Source organism: Plasmodium relictum, assembly GCF_900005765.1.
Source record: "Plasmodium relictum strain SGS1 genome assembly, chromosome: 11".
In the NCBI taxonomy this organism is placed as follows: domain Eukaryota; phylum Apicomplexa; class Aconoidasida; order Haemosporida; family Plasmodiidae; genus Plasmodium; species Plasmodium relictum.
In genome coordinates, this window is record NC_041689.1 from 442554 (window position 1) to 462566 (window position 20013).

At 17.6% G+C, this 20013-nt stretch overlaps 5 protein-coding genes across 5 annotated transcripts; 3 read left to right on the plus strand and 2 right to left on the minus strand.

The window, feature by feature from the left end:
* Nucleotides 1–2421: 2421 nt before the first annotated feature.
* PRELSG_1111100 (conserved Plasmodium protein, unknown function) lies at nt 2422–3138 on the minus strand (the record flags this gene model as incomplete). Its single annotated transcript, XM_028677371.1, has 1 exon — nt 2422–3138. The coding sequence occupies one exon, from the start codon at nt 3136–3138 to the stop codon at nt 2422–2424; it is 717 nt and encodes a 238-aa protein (XP_028533767.1).
* A 4398-nt stretch (nt 3139–7536) lies between these two features.
* CELF1 (CUGBP Elav-like family member 1, putative) lies at nt 7537–9164 on the plus strand (the record flags this gene model as incomplete). The annotated part of the gene is made up of 2 exons (XM_028677372.1): nt 7537–8632; nt 8725–9164. The coding sequence occupies 2 exons, from the start codon at nt 7537–7539 to the stop codon at nt 9162–9164; spliced, it is 1536 nt and encodes a 511-aa protein (XP_028533768.1).
* A 2418-nt stretch (nt 9165–11582) lies between these two features.
* DIS3 (exosome complex exonuclease RRP44, putative) lies at nt 11583–14558 on the minus strand (the record flags this gene model as incomplete). Its single annotated transcript, XM_028677373.1, has 1 exon — nt 11583–14558. The coding sequence occupies one exon, from the start codon at nt 14556–14558 to the stop codon at nt 11583–11585; it is 2976 nt and encodes a 991-aa protein (XP_028533769.1).
* Nucleotides 14559–15072: 514 nt separating this feature from the next.
* HMGB4 (high mobility group protein B4, putative) lies at nt 15073–16964 on the plus strand (the record flags this gene model as incomplete). The annotated part of the gene is made up of 11 exons (XM_028677374.1): nt 15073–15080; nt 15245–15344; nt 15480–15548; nt 15652–15711; nt 15809–15843; nt 15944–16019; nt 16120–16158; nt 16242–16329; nt 16422–16466; nt 16606–16671; nt 16804–16964. 11 exons carry the CDS (start codon nt 15073–15075, stop codon nt 16962–16964), a joined length of 747 nt encoding a protein of 248 aa, XP_028533770.1.
* A 388-nt stretch (nt 16965–17352) lies between these two features.
* PRELSG_1111500 (riboflavin kinase / FAD synthase family protein, putative) lies at nt 17353–19170 on the plus strand (the record flags this gene model as incomplete). Its single annotated transcript, XM_028677375.1, has 1 exon — nt 17353–19170. One exon carries the CDS (start codon nt 17353–17355, stop codon nt 19168–19170), a length of 1818 nt encoding a protein of 605 aa, XP_028533771.1.
* Nucleotides 19171–20013: the final 843 nt, after the last annotated feature.

Below are 20013 nucleotides of genomic sequence, written 5' to 3' on the forward strand. Positions count from 1 at the left end.
TTTTAAATAATATTTATTGAATGTTTTTAAAGTATTAAAATGTTTTAATGAAAGATAATAACGAGTTCTTATAATTAAAATATAGTATACTTCTGTGTATAGAAAAGTAAAATAAAACAAAAATGAGAAAATAAATAGAGTGAGCTATCTATCTTTATATCTCTTTTTAATTTTTTTTTTTTTTTGCTACATTATAATGTGCACTAAAATTTTAAAGGTTTTCCAAAAATTTGTTCGTTAAATGGAAAAATATATTTATAGAAATAAAAGACAAAAAAAAAAAAAAAATACTAAAAATATTACAATAAACTTATGTATTTTAACAAAAATATTAATTATTAAATTTTTTCACGAATATAATTTTACTTTGATTTTTATTTATTTTTTACTTTTCATATATGCAGTAATATAGATTATTTTTTTTAATATTTATATTTTTTTCTTACATAAATGAGAAAAAAGTATATAAATAGATGAGGTGCATTAAATAAATAAGAGAAAAAAAATTTTTTGATCATTTTATACATACTGCTATATTTTTTTATATTTGTTGAGTGCATTAAATTATTTTAACGTTTTTTTTTTTTTTAATTCGTAAATTTTATAACAAAAAATAGCAAGACATGATTGTAAAATGTAAAGACACGCGAATAAAATAAAAAAAAGAAAAACACTTTAGAAAAAAAAAAAAAATAAAATACTACATTAAATTATTTTTTAATATATGAAACATGTACATTTTAAAAATGTTCAATCAAAATATTTAAAAATTTAACAATAATAAATTATGTAAAATTTATTTAAATTATTATATGCTGGATTTAAATAGAGAAAATAATTGAGTCGTTTTATTATTTTATTTTTTAATAAATGTTTATGTATTATTTTTCATATTTATTTTCTCTTTGAAGATAAAATATTTTTTAATATTTTCTATTTCTTCCATTTTTAACTGAAAAACATTTTAATAAATTACATAAATACATGCATTTTTTTATAATTTTTGTAAATTATATAAAAATGACATTTATAATTAATTATTTCTACATATATTTCATCTAATTTCTTTATAATTATAAAGAAAAATATATATAATAAAAATCCTTTAAAAAAAAAGCAAAGTTATGCTGCATTTTATTCAAAGACACTTTAATTTTTGTTAAAAAATTGTAATATTCTTTTCAAACTTTTTTTTTTTTTTACTAAAAAGATATCTCATATATATTAATAATTTAATCAATATAATAAAATTTCTTGAAACTTAATTTTAAGTATTTATTTTAAAGTTTGATAAGACTTTTCGAGAAAATAAAAAAGAAAAATAAAAAAAATAAAAACAGGGAAATAAATAAATATTAATAGCATCTCTAAACATTTTACTGGTAAATAAGATGAAAGATAAAAAGAAATTTTTTTTATATATCTTTATGTAAAGTGTTGACGTATTATTTATTTTTTTAAATTATAAATATCCTTAAATATAAAAGATATATTTAATTATAAATAATGAAAATAAAATATAAATTTTTTTATTTCATCTGTTTTAATTGTGGATTCTTCAGAAATGAAGATAAAAAAGCAATTATTTAATCTAAACTTAATCTATTTTAAATTATACTAGTTTCATAAAGGAATTCCTTCTTCCCATTATCTAATTAAAGATACCTACTCATGTAATAGTAAAATATTTATTTTTTTGTATTTAAGGAGTTGATTTTATTAAATATATTCTCATATGGTATTCAAATATCTCTAATTTTTCTTTTCTTTTAAAAGTATGAATGTATAGTCTAAAAGGTAAAAATAATTAAAATCAAATTAAATTCAATAAGTGATATTTTAATTTTTTTTTAATCATTCTTTTATATATATATAAGATATAATTTGTAATATATATATTCTCTTTAATAAAGCTCTTTGTAAAGGTTCAAATTTATTAAAAATATAATGAATATTTTATATTAGTCATTAAAAAAATTAATAAATTTGAAATATGCCATATTCAGAAAATTTTTATATATTCTAGAAACTATTTTATTTAATATAATTTTTTTTTTATGATTATTTTATGTCTATATTAATAAAATCCTTATACTTCATAAATAAATTTAGATAATTTTTAAAAAAGCATATATAGAAAATTTTTATTTTCAACCGATTTAGAAAACTCACCCTTAAATTCATTTGATTATTAAAAAAAAAAAAAAAAGATACATATTATTATATTTAGTTTTGCTTAAATTTATATGATAATACAAGTATATAAAAATATATTTATTAGATGTATTCATTTTAGTTTAAGTGAATTTTACAAGATTTCTCTTTTATGTATATAAAAAAAAAAAAAATTTAAAAAGAGAGTAAACAATTTGTGAAGCTTTTTTTTTATTTTTCTTCATGCATTCATATAAATACAAAACTTCATGAAATCTTTGATAAATTTATTTTGGGTATATTTATTTTAGATGTTTTCATAATATTTCTATTTATTTTATGTAATTCATAAATGTCTTTATCAGAACTGTTTTCCTTACTATCATTTATTCTATTTATTTTTTTTATTTCTTTATTTAGTAAGTTTATTTCTTTTTTTTCCTTTTCTTCTTTTCCAGCTTTTAATTTTTCATATTTTATATTTTTTCTTATAAAATAGTTTTTCTCAATACCTTCTATATTTTTTTCTTTTTTTTTTTTTGATGAATTTTTTTTTTTAATATCAAAAGGTTTATTTTGAATATTACCTTTTTTAGGTATTACTGAATCAAAAGTATTTTCTATTAAAATACATTCTTCTTTATTAATATGACTACTATTAGATTTATTATTATTATTATTATTACTGTTTTCGATGTTAAAAAAAAAATTATCTAAAATTTTTATTTTATCCAAGTTCTTAAAATTTTTTTTTTTCTTTTTTAGCCTTGTACTTATATCATCATTTATCATAGTTTTTAAGCTTTTTAAGTGATTATCTTTTACATTAAAGTCACTTCCTGTATTATAATATATATCAAATAACCTAAAACTCAAATTAGTTTTTGCAGTCTCTGGTATTTCTATCTCATTTTGATCTATTACATATTTTTCTGGATAACATGCATGTAGGCAATTAGAATAATAATCTTTTATTGAATTCATAATAAAAAAAAAAATTTATAATTTTATCTCATTTATTTATTATTTTTTTTTTTCTCTTTGTTATGCTTTGTTTTCATTATTATTATATATAATCTTATCAATTTTTCTTTCTCTTATTATTTATTCTTTTTTAATTCCTATATTAAAAAAGAAAAAGGTTTCTCCATATGATTTATACTGAATTCAAGTGAAATTAAGGTAACTTTGCATTATTTATTGATTCATACAGCAATTTTTAATCTTATTACAAAAAAAAAAAAAAAAAAGGAAAATCAGTTCAAAAGTTGATTTACTATTTTTACTACTAGTTTTAATTCTGAAAATTAATTTATTGTAGACAGATTTTTTAGACAACTTTTGCTCGAAAAAATTAAAATAATGATTAAATTATCATGTGATTCTTTTTTTTTTAATTTCAAATAATCATTTTTACAAAAAAAAAAAAAAGTTAAATGATGATAAGATACATAATAAAAAATGTTAAGATGAATTCATCAAAGATAATATAATGCTAATTCTTAAAAAGAAGTAAAATTTTTTATGATTCATTTTATTTTTATGTTTTTATAGAATCCTAAAAATTTTCTTCTAATTCAAGAACTTTCAATAGAGCCTTAATTTTTTCTTTTAAATAAAGTATGATAAAGCAAATATATTTATTCTATTATCAAGCATATAAATATTAAAAAGAAAAATTTTTTTTATTTTGATTATTTCCTATTTAAATAATGATGTAATCATTATTTCTGGATATTTAAATTTAAGAAATAGAAATGTTTTTGTTTTTTGTTTATAAATAATAAAAATATGTTAATTGTTGTAGGATATTTTAAATGGATTAAACCAAAAAAAAGAAAAAAACAAATAAATAAAATAAAAAAGAATAATAACTTTTATATTTAAGTATATATATTTTGCTTTTTTTTTCTTTTATTACAAACATTTAATTACTTAATCTAATAGTATACATATTTGTTATTGTACTCAAATATTCCTATGAAAAAGGCGTGCAAAAAAATAAGAGCAAAGAATTTTTAACCATTCTTTTTTTTCTTTTTTTTTTTTTTTTGTATATATGTGTGTGATTTGAAATAATAAGGTATTTTTTTTTTTTTTTTTTTATATTCTTACAATTTTTTTTTTAAAAATTTATAATTTTAATTAATAAAAAGATATTTACCTAAACAAAATTTACTCTTACTTCAAAGGATATTTATTTTATTTATTATAATGATCAGTAAATTCATGTTATATTTTAAGACATAAAAATTGATATAAAAAAAAAAAAATATATGTAGACTCGTAATAACTATTGTTATATGTTAATGTTAATAATCTCATACAATTATAATTTATCTATAAAATAAAAATGAAGCTTATGCTTTTTACAAATTTTATTTTATACATTTTTAGTCTTTTTATTTCTACATGTTTAAAAATATAATATATATACTTGTAATGACCCTATATGCTTTTAGAAGTATATTTTATAAAAGTTTTGGTGTTTTAAAATAAAATGAAATCAAATTAAAGAATAAGAAAGAATTAGGAATAATATTTGTTTATTGTTTTTTTTTTCTTTTCTATAAAATTAATGAATAAATACAAAAAAAATTTATATTTTCTAAATTTTCATAAGTATTTAAGAATCAATATACCATTATATAAATGATCTTTGCTTTCTTTTTTCTAATTTGTTATGGCTTAATAGATATAAAATAATTAAAAATTTCAAAAAAAAATTTTACAATTTGAAATGTCATGTTTAGTAAAAAAAGCAGAAAAAAGAAAAAATGCGTAGAATTTAAGAAGTAAACATACTTTTTTTCTTTTTTTTATTATTTAAAAATATTTATATTATAGAACTTACCTTTAAATTTGTTCATTTTTTGTGAAAATTTTTAATTATGAAATAACAGTTATATATTTGCTTGCTAACTATTTGAATTATTTAAAATGAAGTACATTATTTTTTTCCAAATCACATAAAAATTTATTTTCCACATACACATACATCATTATTTTTATTGCTAATGAGCTATCACCACTAAAATATATATAGAAAAAAAAAAAAAAGATTAAGGAAAAAAATTCATAAAAATGTAATTCATTCTTCTTTAAAATATCTACAATTAAATAAATTATATTGAATTTATAAACAACTTTTATATATTTTATATGTGCATTATTATCATCATTTTAAATTATTATTCTGTATGCTTTTTTATTGCTAAAAGGATAAAATTTCTAATTCTTATATATTACTTTTTTTAATAAAAAGATTTAAATTTTTTGACAAAATTTATCTTACAACTTTATATACAATATTGTTTTTTCTATTATATAATAGTATAAAAAAATATTTTCTTATTTTTAAAGCATTTGGATGTAATTACTATATTTTAATACTATTAAAAAAATGTTCTTTTTTTTTTTTTTACAAGCTAGAGCTATTATAGATAAGCATCATACAAATATGTGATGTGTAAATAAATTTTTCTTATTAAAATTTGAAATATAGAAACGATACAAAAAAAAAAAAAAAAGTGCTTAAGACATATACAAGATAAAAGTATATTTTTTAAAAAAATTTTTTTTTATATTTAATAGGAATTAAAGAAAAATAAATAACATTATAAGAACAAAATATTTCTTAATATTTTACAAAAATTATTTTTAATTCTAAAGACTTTAAATATATAAAATATTCCATTTTTAATTAAATAAATAAATAGAATTTTTTATTATAACACCTAAATAACCCTTTTAGAAATTCTTATATATAGGTAATAAATTGTTTACATGTATAATTTCTTGATCTTTATAATGAAAACGAAAATGAGAAAAAATCTATATATTATTTACAATACTAAAAATTAATAAAAAAAAAAAAAACTTTCATAAAAATAAAATAAGATAATAATAAAAAATTTTCTACTAAATAATTATAAATTTAAGAATTTACTATTGATAATCGTGGGATTTTCGTAAATCCTTTTAGTGTTTAAGCTTAAAAGAGTTTGCAGCTATAAGAAATTATACTAGAAAAAAAAAAAATAAAAATAATAGCAGAAAATAATTTTTAATTTTACTTTTTTAATAAAAAAACATAATAAAATATATAGAAAGTTATAGGATTTAATTATGTAGTATGTTCAAGGATAATTATTTGATAATTATAAAACTACATTTTTTTAAAAAAATGTATATCTTTTTAATTATTAATATTTAGAAGAGCTTATAGATTGAAATGATTTTAAAATTTATATAGGTTAACATAATTTAAAAAGTTTTTACCAATAAAAAAAATTAATATTTTCATTGTAATAAGTGTATTTTATGATTAAAAAAAATTTTCAACTTTATAATAGTGAAGAAACGGAAAGGTAATAATTTTACAAGCTTAATGTTTAACTGGTAATGTACCTGTTTTTTCTATATTTATAATTCTAAGTGAACATTAAGATATACAATACATTTATAAAATAATTCTAGTTACTATTTTATAAAACCCTTAATTTTATTTATATATCTTAAATTATTTTAATTTTTTTATATATAAAAAAAAAAAAAGGCAAATGCATATATATATTTATATATATGTATTGTATATTTTTTTTTTAAATATCACATGCACTTTTAGTTTTTAATGTAAACAGTACAATAAAAAAAAAAAAAAAGAAATAGAAAAATAAGAATAAGAATAATTAAAAAAGAAAAAGAAAATAAGAAAAAAAAGAAAAAAAACTTAACTATATTAGTATAAATAGGAAAAAAAAATAAAAAGAAAAAGAAAAAGAAAAAGAAATGAAATGAAGTAAAATGAAAAGAAAATAAATGAAAAGAAATGAAATGAAATGATAAAAAAGTAAAAAAAGAAAATAAAAAAAAAAAAAAAAAAGAAAAGAAAAGAAAAAAGAAAAGAAAAGAAAAGAAAAGAAAAGAAAAAAAAAGAAAAGAAAAGAAAAGAAATGAAAAAAAAAGGTACTATAATAAAATACAACTTATAATTTTAATTTAATTTATCTCATTAATAGAATTAATTTTTAATGAAGTATATTATGAAAAAAAAAAAAAAAAAAATTTAAAGTAAAATTAGCATTTCATTTAAGTCCTTTTAATAATTGTATTATCCTCTTTTTCTTTTTTTTTTTATTATTACATATGTATTTATATACATATATATATATATAAATATATATATATATATTAAATATTTATATGTTCATTTAATAAGTATATAAAAATAATAGGAAAACAAATTGATAAGTTCACAAAAAAAAAAAAAAAAAAATTACGTAAATTTTTATGAATTTTTTTTTTAATTTTTAAATATAAAACGGACTATTTTTTTTTTTTTTTAATTTAAATTAATAATTTGCAATTTAAGTGAATAATATGGATAACAATGAGAATATAGATTCCAATGATAATTCTTCTGACAGCAATACAGCAAATTATAATAATGGGAAAAATGAGAATTTATCTGAAGGGAATGATTATTCAAAAGAAGATAATAATTTAAATGGAAATACAAAAAATTCGAAAACAAAGCAAGAAAACATAAATAAAACAAAAAATTCATCAGATAAAGATGATAGCAATGATTTTAATAATCATAAATATCCATGCCATCCTGCACCACCTGTTCCTATAAAACTTTTCATAGGAAGAGTACCCAAGAATGTTGAAGAAGATCAGTTAAGACCAATATTTGAAGAATATGGTATAGTTAACGAAGTAGTTATAATAAGAGATAAAATTACGAATGTTCATAAATCAAGTGCATTCGTGAAGATGGCTTGTATCGCAGAAGCAGATAATGCAATAAGATCATTAAATAATCAAAAAACCTTAGACCCGCAATTGGGATCTTTACAAGTTAAATACGCATCAGGAGAAGTTATAAAGTTAGGATTTCCTCAAAATATTGAATCTGGTGTAGATCAAGCAAAATTATTTATTGGATCTTTACCAAAAAATATTACAGAAGACAATATAAAAGAAATGTTTTCTCCATATGGTTCAGTAGAGGAAGTTTTTATTATGAAAGATAATTCAACCGGATTAGGAAAAGGATGCTCTTTTGTAAAATTCTCATACAAGGAACAAGCATTATATGCTATTAATTCATTAAATGGGAAAAAAACACTAGAAGGATGTTCAAGACCTATAGAAGTTAGATTTGCTGAACCCAAATCAGCCAAACAGCCACAAATTCCTTTAACATTGCAGCCTATGCAAAATTCAACTCATGGTATTTCTCCACAGTCACATGTTAATAATCCTAATAATATTAATTATGCTAATAACTTTAGTATAAATAATAACTATCCTCGCCAAGTTGGTCCATGGAAAGAGTATTTTTCAGGAGAAGGAAGACCATATTATTATAATGAACAAACTAATACAACTCAATGGGAAATGCCAAAAGAGTTTGAAACATTTTTTATGAACAATTCACCAAATATGCATAATCTTTCAGATTCATCAGGTTATTATAAAAAAAAAAAAATAAAAAATATACAACTTTAAAATGTTTTAATTTACTTTATTTTTATTATCATATTATTTTATTTTCAATAGGCCCACCAGGTGCTAATTTGTTTATTTTTCATGTCCCCAATGAATGGCAACAGGCTGACTTAATTCAAGCATTTTCACCTTTTGGTGAGTTGTTATCAGCAAGGATAGCAACTGAAAAAAATACCGGAAGAAATAGGGGATTTGCTTTTGTATCATATGATAATATTGAAAGTGCTGCTGCTGCAATATCACAAATGAATGGATTTATGGCCCTAAATAAAAAATTGAAAGTAACTGTAAAAAAAGGAGAAGAAGAAGAAATGAAAAAGTTTGTAAATCAAAATGGAATTAATTCATTTCAGCAATTATCTCATCCTCAAAAAAATATTCCATCACAACCAAGTGCAGCAGCACAACCAAATGCTGCTTCTCATCAAAATGCACAGCCACAAAACTGTTTTTATACAAATAATAATTGCTATAGATGTGGCCCGTATTAATTTTTTATAATTTCTTAAGATTTATTTTCATTATATATTAGAAAAAATAAAAAAAAATTAAAATTATTCAAAAAAAAAAAAAAAAAATAATAATAATAATAATAATAATAATAAATTTTAAATAATAAAATATCATGTAATAAAATTAAATTAAAAAAAAAAAAATAATAAAATAATATAAAAAAAAAAAAAATGAAGATAAAAATGATATATACATATGAACAAATGAATTATTCATATAGTAATAATGATTCCTTAATATTTAGATATGTAAAAATATATATATATTTGCTTAATAATATATTAATTTTATTAAACACGAAGCATATGATGAAATAAACAGAAGAAGAATTCAAATTTAATTTTAAATTCAATAGAGATGAAAACGAAAAACAAGTATAAAAGGAATATGCGAGGTGATACGTTGAAATTATAATAAAGTAGTGAAGTGGTATATGCATATACAAGAAATATCAGCAAGAAATGTTCTAAGGAAAATAAATTATACTTTAAAAATAATTGAGAATTTCATTTCATTAAAATATATATGAATAAATTTATATATATAATATGAATATATCTCATTAAAAACTTTAAGAAATTAATAAGACGGTAAAATTTTTTACTTTTTTTTTTTTTTTTTTTTTATGTAATATAGAAATATTTAATATATAATTCCCTTTTTTTTTTTTTCTTCATAATTTTTTATTGAAAACATGGTAAAATGAATTACACATTTGCTCAATGGCTTTATTTTATCATTTTTTTTTTTCTTTGACACAATTTTGTTTATTTTTTATTTTTTTTATTTTAAAAAGTTAAATGATTGATATTATTGATATGGGTTTGGTATTTTTTCTAAATTTAATCTTTAGTATTTTAAACTAAATTCGTTTATTATATAAATACATAGTATGTGTTTTTGTATATACTATTTCATTACCTTACTACACCTATTTGATTACAAATTGCTATTTTTTCCTTTTCAATCAAAATCTTTACAATTTATTGCGCTAAAATTAATGAAATATGTAATTTATTTTTTTTATATTATTTTTTTAATTTTTTTTTTTTCATATAAGAAATATTTGAGCTTTTTATAATTTGTTATTCAATTTATTTTTTTAAAAGATTCCCAATTTCATTTTCTTCGATTTTTTATTTTTGAAAATTTTTTTTTAATTATCCTCGTATAAGTTTTCAATCATTTATTTTTCTAATTTGTTTTATCATGTATTTCTTATTTTTTATGTAAAGATTCTTCTTTCTTCGTTCTTTATTGTTTAAATAAAAAAAAAAAAAAAAAAAGAAGAAATAACACAATGATTACGACAAATATTTATTTTTTTATTAAGTTTTATAAATCAAAATTTATTTAATTCTTTTTTTTTTGCTGTTGACTTATACTTTATTAAGACAACTATTATTTATTCTTTTTTATTTTTTCTTTTAATCTTTTATTTAAAAAAAATATATCTTTAATTTAATTTTTGCTTTTATATAATACAGTATTCCTATTAATTATCTAACTTTTTTATTTATTTAAATTATCACAGTTTATTTTAATTATTTTTAATTTTTAAAAAATTTTTTATTAAAATAAGAATTTTTTTTTTTTCTCATTATACTTTTTTAAACAATGGATTTTATACAGTATTTATTTTGACTAATTTATTTTTAATTTTTATGTTTATTTCGCTATAGACTATTACTATTTAATTATGCATAGACAATTTATTTTAAATTAAAATTATTTAGAACAATTGATATTTTTTCAGTAAAATATTAATAAGAAGGAAATTTTTTTAGTCTGTTCATGAATTAATAGGAAACGTATATTTTTTTTTTTTAATTATATTATTTATATGTTTTATCAAATTTTTATTAATTTCTAATTAACTTGTTATTTATATATTTTTTTTTTTCTTTTGTTTTTTTAAATAAATACTCAGGGATTCAGGGAAAAACTATATAATTATGAAAAAAACAAAACACATTAAAATTTTTTATTATTTATAATATATAGAATGAATACATTTGAAAATAACACGATTTTAAAACTAAATTATAAAAAAATATATAATAACAAAATATATATGATAATATATATAAACAAATATAATAAAAATATATTTCACTATAAAAAAAAATTACTAATAAAAATACTAATTTTTTATTTAATATGAATCGTTAATATTAAAAAGGATTTATAAAAATAGTTAAGTATTTTATAGTGTTAATTATGTTTTGAAAAAAAAATTTACACATATCTAATAAAAATTATGCACAATTCATAATATATTATTCATAAATAACAATTTTTTTGCATTATCTGTCTATATATATATATATATATATATATATATATATATATATATATATATATATATATATATATATATTATTTTTATGATGTATTTACAGCTTTTTAATAAAGATAAATTGATTTTGGCACTTAATATCATAACTATCTACTTGCATATGAACTTGTACATGGTCATAAAAATTAAGATAGAAAATTTCTTTTGAATTTTCATCCACTTTTTTGAATCTTTTTTTTTTTTCTTCAAATATAAAACCATCTTTTTTTTTCAAATAACAAATTCCCTCAGTAGAATAGGTTGGTACATAAATTTGTATGCCATTTTTTTTTAAATTTGTAATAATAGCATTAGTTATTTGATTTCCAATTTTTTTAATATATAGATAAGAAAAAAAATCTACAGAAGCCCTTGACGCAAATCTTGCATTTCTATGTTTTTCATTTAATAAAGTTATTTGCTTATTTAAATAAATAATGTCTAAATATTTACTGTGTAATGGTTCAATATTGTAAATATGATTCAGTATTCTATGAACCATTATGTCAGCATATCTTCTAATGGGGGAAGTAAAAAAAGTATAAATTTCTGCAGCTAATCCATAATGCTTCAACATTTCATTATTATGAACATTATAACCAGATATAAAAACCGCTTCATTCATACATTTTGTAACTAAAACTTTTAAGATATTTGACAAATTTTGATCATTTTTTAAATTAATGTTATTAAGAGAGTGAGATAATTCTTTTGAAGTATCATACTTGAAATCATACACATCAATAGATTGTAGATATTCACTTAGTTCTTTTAAATGTTCTTTTTTAGGTGGAGGATGTCTTCTCAATATGCTTGCAGCTTTAAAATTCTGAAATATAATCTTTGCAATTGATTTATTAGCTAAAAGCATAAAGGTTTCAATTAATTTATTTGTATCATAGGAAACATAAGGTTTTAGGTTTTTTGTTTTAGAAAAATCGTTCGCTTCAAATTCAAACATAACTTCTGTACTTCCTCTTAATTCTAATGCACCTTGATCTATCCACTGTTTTTTTAAATGTTTTGCAATACTATTTAATAATCTTAGCGCTTCTGCAATTTTGCTATTATCATTTTTGTCATTGATCACATTTTGTGCTTCTTCATAGGTAAAAGATTTATTACTTTTTATAATGCACTTAGAAACACTAACATCAACTATATTATAATTATCATCAAAGCAAAAAATGCAGCTATAAGTTAATCTATCTTGATTTTCAACTAATGAGCATAGATTCGTTGTTAATAATTTTGGCAACATATCAACTCTTTGATTAATTAAATAGACAGTTGTACATCTTTTTGATGCTTCAATATCAAGCGGACTATTTTGTTTAACAAAGTATGAGACATCTGCTATGTGAATACCAACTTTAATAAATGTTTTATCATCTGAAATTTCAAGTGATAAAGCATCATCTATATCTTGACAACCAGGGGGATCAATACTAAAAGTTAATACATTTCTAAAATCTTTCCTTTTATGAAATTCTTCTTCAGGTATTTGCCATTGGCTTGGTGGCAAACATTTATATGCACTTTCACTAAATTCTTTATTCGAAATGTTGTATTCATTATAAATTAATTGTGTCTCTGTTTCGATATCGTCACAATTACCCAAAACACTTAGACATCTTCCTATTGGGTACTTCGAGTAAATATCCCATTTATCAATAACAGCAATTACTCTTTTGTTGCGTAATTCTTCTGTTAAACTTGTTTTTATTATTATAAATGGTATTTTATTATTAAAAGCTTTAAAAAATCTTAATTTTTTTATATGAATATTTTTATCCTTAGAATACTCTTTGACAATACCTCCATATTCTTTTCTACCTCTACTAATTATCCCAACAACTTTTCCATATAGTTTTTTTTTATCATTTAATTCTTTTATTTCTTTTTTTTCTTCATTTATTTGTTCATCCTTTTTGCTTTCGTTATTTTTTTTATTTTTTTTATTTTCTTTATTTGATAATTTTTTCTTTTTTTCATTCATTAATGTATCATTTTCCTCTTCTTCCTCCTCTTCTTCAGGACTAATTAACTCCTCAAAATAATCCTCTTCTTCTGTTTCTTCATTTTCTTCATGTACAATTTCAACGGCAACAATATCATTTTGTATAGCTCTATTCATGTTTTTAGCTCCTCTTATAACAATTTCATCTAAATCTGAATATTTTACTACTGCTAATTTATTAACGCAAATAACATTAAAAATACCTTTAATTATTTTTTTCTCTCTTAATTTTTGAATAATTTCTGTTTTATTTAAGTAAGGATCAAATAAAGGTTTTTTATTAGATGGTATATTATCTTTATTTACACTTTCATATTCTTCTATAATGTTTTCCTTATTATTTTCATTTATCATATCCTCTTCAAAATACATTTTTAATATATCCATTTTAAAATAATCCTCTTTTATATTTCTTTTTAACTGTCTTACATATTTAAATAATGTAAAACAAGAAATATCATTTTTCATACAGTCTTCTTTTAAAAACTTATTATTAGTTATAACTATAATATTTAAATTTGAATTATGATGCTTTAGCCATATAACTATCTTAATTATTCCTTGAATTTGTTCTATACTTTCATCTTTGTTATCTACATAAGTGAATTTACAAAATTTATTTACAAAAACACTATATCTCTTATTACAGTTAGGAGAACATTCATCAATTTCATAACATAATTCATGTAATTTGTTATATAATATTTTATTAAATGCTCTTATATGTTCATATATTGTTATTGGTATTAATATGTTGTCAATATTGCAATCGTATAAAAAATCCATATATTTTATTATTGTATTCATATCTAATATTAATATATCTCTTTCTCCATCTAATAACTTTTTTTTTTTATTCTCGCAAATATTACATTTTTCTATACCGCAACTTATATCGTTCCTTAAATAAACTTCTCTTATTATTTTTGTTATTCTATGATTTAAGTTACATTTATAAAAATACTTTTGAACTCGCTGATCATTTTTTTTATTTATAAATTTAAATGTATTCATATTTTATACTAATTCATAAGGTGATATTAAAAAAAAAAAAAGTAAAAAACATTGAAAAAAAATTCAGTAGAAAATAAATGAAAAAAAAATTAATAAAATTGAAAAAATTATTAGTAAAAATAATTTATAATAACAAAAAAAAAAAAAAAAAAATAAATAATTAAAGAAACAGAAGTCAATATTACACAATGCAAAGAAAATCAAGAGAAAAAAAAAAAATCTAATGAGAATATTTTTTAAAATAAAATATATATATATATATATATATATACAAGAATAAATATTTTATTATCATTATACTGTTTTTCTTATTTTTTTTATTGATTAAATTTATATTCCCTATTTTATATATATTATGCTTTTTAATTTCTTTTTTTTTTTTTTTTTTTTTAATATATGCATTAGTAATTAATGGAAATTTCATTAATTCCTTTTAAAAAAGTATTATGTACTATTACATAAATATTTTTCCAAATATATCTTTTCTTGATTTTCCTTCATTTTAAAAAAGAAAATGGACAAGTATCATTTTAAGAATATCATAAAAAAAAAAAATAATAATAAATTTTTAATTTTCATATATTTAATATAAAAAACATTCTTTAAAATATAGATAAACAAATATTTTGATGTTATTTTATTATTTTCCTTTTTTTTCTCTTTTTTTTTTGTATGCAATCTTAAAGAAAAAAACCTAAAGTACCTCCATCTTCCTATTTAATTTTTTGTAATTATGAAAGAGACAATGTTAAAAACAGTTTGTTAGAAAAATCTGATAAAGCAACAGTAAAAAGCAAAAAAAAAAATTATAAAAATAAAACTATATTGTTTTATAAATGTTATAATGTAGTGTAATTTTATTATATTTTTAATTAATAATAATATTATTACAATATTTTTTATTCACTTTTTTTATCAAAGATAAAAATAACTGATATTCAAAAAGAATTAAGTAATAAATGGAAAGCCTTATCTGAAGAAGAAAAAAATGTTAATCATTTTTATAAAAAATAATAAAAAATTAAATTACAAAAAAAACAAAGTATTTTTTTATAATTCAAAAATTATTTTATATAATTATTTTACTCATTAGAAATATGAAGAACAAGCTCAACTTTTAAAGTTAAAATACAATGAAGAATTATTAGAATGGGTAAATACAGAGTATTGAAAAATTAAAAAAATATATATATAATTTTATGAATTGATTAATGAAGTTTTTTTCTATTAATTTTCTTTTAATAAATTAGCAAAATTATCACAAAGAAGATGCATCAGATTTTATGTATGTTATAAGAAAAAAAAAAAAAAATTCAATATAAAAATTGTAATTATAATAATAATAATAATGAGGATTATATATCTATCTTTTTTATTTTTAATAGGAATATGAATAACACTACTAAATTCCCTATTATGAAAATTCAGAAAATTATGCATTTGAATAATAATGTCAAAAAAGTATAAAAATTAGACTACATTTTCTTTTTAAATAAAATATAATTTATTTTTTTTTTTTATGTTTAACAACGATATAACATTTCTATTCCTTTTTTATCAGATTAATCATGAGGCTATTAATATTTTTCAAAAAGCAATAGTTAGATAGAATTACATATAAAATAAAATATAGAATACTCTTATAATCTCATCTATCTAATTTCATAATTTTTATTTTAATAGATTATGTTTTTAATTGAATTAGTTAATAAAACCATTGAATTTAAAAATGAAAAAAATTCTTCTCGATATATAACATCTCTTGATATAAGTTAAAAATAAAATAATACTTATAAGACTTATTTAAAAAAACTATAAAATTTTATTAATTTTATATATATATTCTTTTTAATATTTATTTAGTATCATGCATAAAAAGAGAAGGAATAAAATATAAATTTCTGGAAGGTTTTTCAAAAATATGAATATCAATTACTTTTTAAAATATTACAACTAAATATTTATGATGAAATTAGTTTTTTCAAATAATTATATATTAATGAAATATAAAATTCATTATTTTCCTTTTTTTTTATAATATATGTAGATTGCTTGTACTTATTAAAAGATGAAGGCATGAATACATTTTTTCTTGAAGAAGATGATAATGAAGGTATAACATACATATCTATTTAATAAAAAAAAAAAAAATAGCATTAATTTCAAAAAAGTCAAAATTTTTATTTTCCTTTTTTTTCTTAAATAATTTAATATTTGACATTATTTTTTATTTTTTTTTTTAAAGAATCAATATTTGATTTATGTGAAGAAGATAAAAAAGAATATGATTATGATATAGAAGAAAAGAAAATAAATAAAATGAAGAAAAAAGAAAATAAAACAAAAGAAAAAAGTGCAAAAAAAAATGTATATGCGGATATAACAACTTTTTTTAAAAGAATGTAATATATTTTTTTTTTTTTTTTGTAATATAGAATTAAAATTTTTAATTTAAAAAAAAAAAAGGGGAATTTTTTTTTTTTTTTAAATAACCCAAAAGTCTCCTTTTTATCTTGCTTTACAATAAAAATATAAATTTTACGTTTTTATCATATGTAAATTTTTTTTGCAATATATGTAAATAACAATTACATGTATTAAGTATTTTTTTAAAGAAATTTTATATATTTTTTCGTTTTTTATTTACACTAAGAAATAAAAAAAATTTAAGATTCTTTTTATTTTATTTAAAAAAAAAAAAAAGAGAAAAGTTATAATTTTCAAATTTTTATTTTCAACCCTTTTTAATTTAACTTTAATATTTTGTTTTTTATTTAATTATAATATTATTAAAATGGATATGAATGAATTTAAGAATATAGCTATTATAGATGCTGACTATTATATAATTAACTACAGTAGTACTATTACTACTTATATACAAAATATATTTACCAATTTATTAAGGGATAAGAATAAACCAGAAACAAAGAATGAGGCGGATGTGAATATCGACAAGAGAAAAAAAATAATTTGCATTTTCATGTTAAAAATATTTTTAAACAACATCGAAAAAAATTTGAATTTATTTGATTATTTACACAATGTAATAAAAAAATATCACGATCTCATAATAAGTAAAAAATTAAATTACAGTACTACTAAAATAAAGAAAAATAATGAATATAAAAATTATATAACAAAAAATTGTAATAAAAAGGTTTCGGATATTAAAATAAATGAACAAAATGAGAATAAAAATGAGAATGAGAATTATGAAATAAATAATTCTTTAAATGAAGAAATGAATAAAAGTGAATCTAATGAAATATTAGAAAACAATAAAATAAATAACTTTATGCATAATTTAATAAAAAATAATAATTATAATAACATAAAAAATATCAATCAATCAAAAATTTGTTTTGTAAGAATAACAAACAAAGATACTAAAAAAAATTCATGTTCAGTTGAAAATTCTATTTTAGATACATACTGCGAAACTGATTTAAGTAATAATTCTAAAAATAAAGAAACGGATTATTATGAAAACAGTTGCAGTTACGATAATGAAGAAAAAGTGAAAGATGACTCCTTTTATAGCACATATAAATTAAATAATACTTTCCCAAATATTAATAAGAAAAGATTTTTAATAAATTATAATAATGTTAATTTAAAATTAAAATGTTTTAATGAATTTTTAAATTGGGGATTTATTAAAAAATTACATAAGGAAAATGATGAATACATTCAAGAAATAGAAAATTTATATAGGATAATAATATTATCTAAATTGCACATAGGAGTATATAATTTTTTATCTTTCTTAAAAAAAAAAAATTTTTTTTTTTTATTTTATACTTCTAACAAAAATTTAACTAACCTATTATTTAAATGGTTTAAAATTTCTAGGAAATTTAAAAATTGCTATAGAGTAATAGATTCACTTCAAGGATTAAATTCCAAAAATTACAATAATTTTCTTGTGTTTAGTAATCGTGAATGTTTCATAAATTATTCAAAAAAAAATGGATTTTTTAATATAGCTGTTGGGAAGAATTCTTTAAAAACATCTAACTGTGATGATATCAATTGGAATATTATGCATAAAGAAAATTTTATATCAGAAGATTCTGATTCTATTTCTAATAAATATAATGATGTTGTTTATCCATTTTTAAGAAACTGTAATTTAACAGAAGATATATTATCATGGAGAATATTTTATATATTTAAAAAATATATTTATATATATGGTGAAGTAGTAAAAGGATTCGGAAGAGGAAGTAAATATTTAAACCTGCCAACAGCTAATATATCTAATTCTAATCTAACTTCAGCTGATATAATGCCAGGAATATACTTTGGTTTATCTAAATTAAAAAATAAAATTTATAAAACTGTTATATCTATTGGTTATAATCCTTATTTTAAAAATAAACATATGACTATTGAGGCCTTTCTTTATTTTAAAACAAATGGTTTTTTTTATCAAGAAAATATTCATTTAATGATTATGGGAATTATTAGAAGTGAAAGTAATTTTTCTTACTTTTCACATTTGGTACATGCTATACAATTTGATTGTGAACTTGCAAGAATTATTCTAAACAAAATTCAAAATGATAAAAATTTTATAAAATGTAAAAATTTTCTTAATTCATTATAACTTTAAAAAAAAAGAAGAAAAAAGGCAATGTAATTAATATAAAACCTTTTTTTATAAAACAGTTGTATTATTAAGATTATTTTAATGTATCTTAATATGATATTTTTTTTTTTTTTTTCTTTGGAATTACATAAAATACTAATATTTTCCAAAAAAATAATAAATTCAATAAATAAAAACATTATATTATATCTCCTATTATATGGTTTTTTTTGTCCTTTTTTATAAATATTTTTCTTTCATATACCATTTTTGTTGTAATTTTTTTTTTTATACTTTTGAATAACTATTAAAATATTTTGTTATATTGTTTTATTTTTTGACTTTATAATCATAAAATCACGTGGGCAACTATTAATAAATTTTTTATTATATACTTTTTATATTTTGAAAATACTAAAAATACTAAAAATGTAGGTATTAAAATATCTTCAGCATTGAAGTTTAAAAAAATAAAAGAATATTAAATATTTTTTATTAAATAAGAAAATAAATACATAAAAGGAATAAAAAATATCAATTTGTAAAAAATTAAAATATATAAAATAATAAAATTTTCTTCATCAATCAATTATTTTTTCATTTATTTATTTTTTTTTTTTTCTTTATAATTAATGTTTTTAAAAACTTATAGAATACTTCTTTTCAGTACTTTTAATATATAATATTTATTTTGATAATAAATTATAAATTTTTTTTTATAAATATATGTAATCTCTTTGTTAAAAAAAAAAAAATTCTCTTCTTATAATTATATATATATATATATATATATATATATATATATATATATATATATATATATATGCAAAAAAATAAAAAAAACAGTATTTTTTATACATA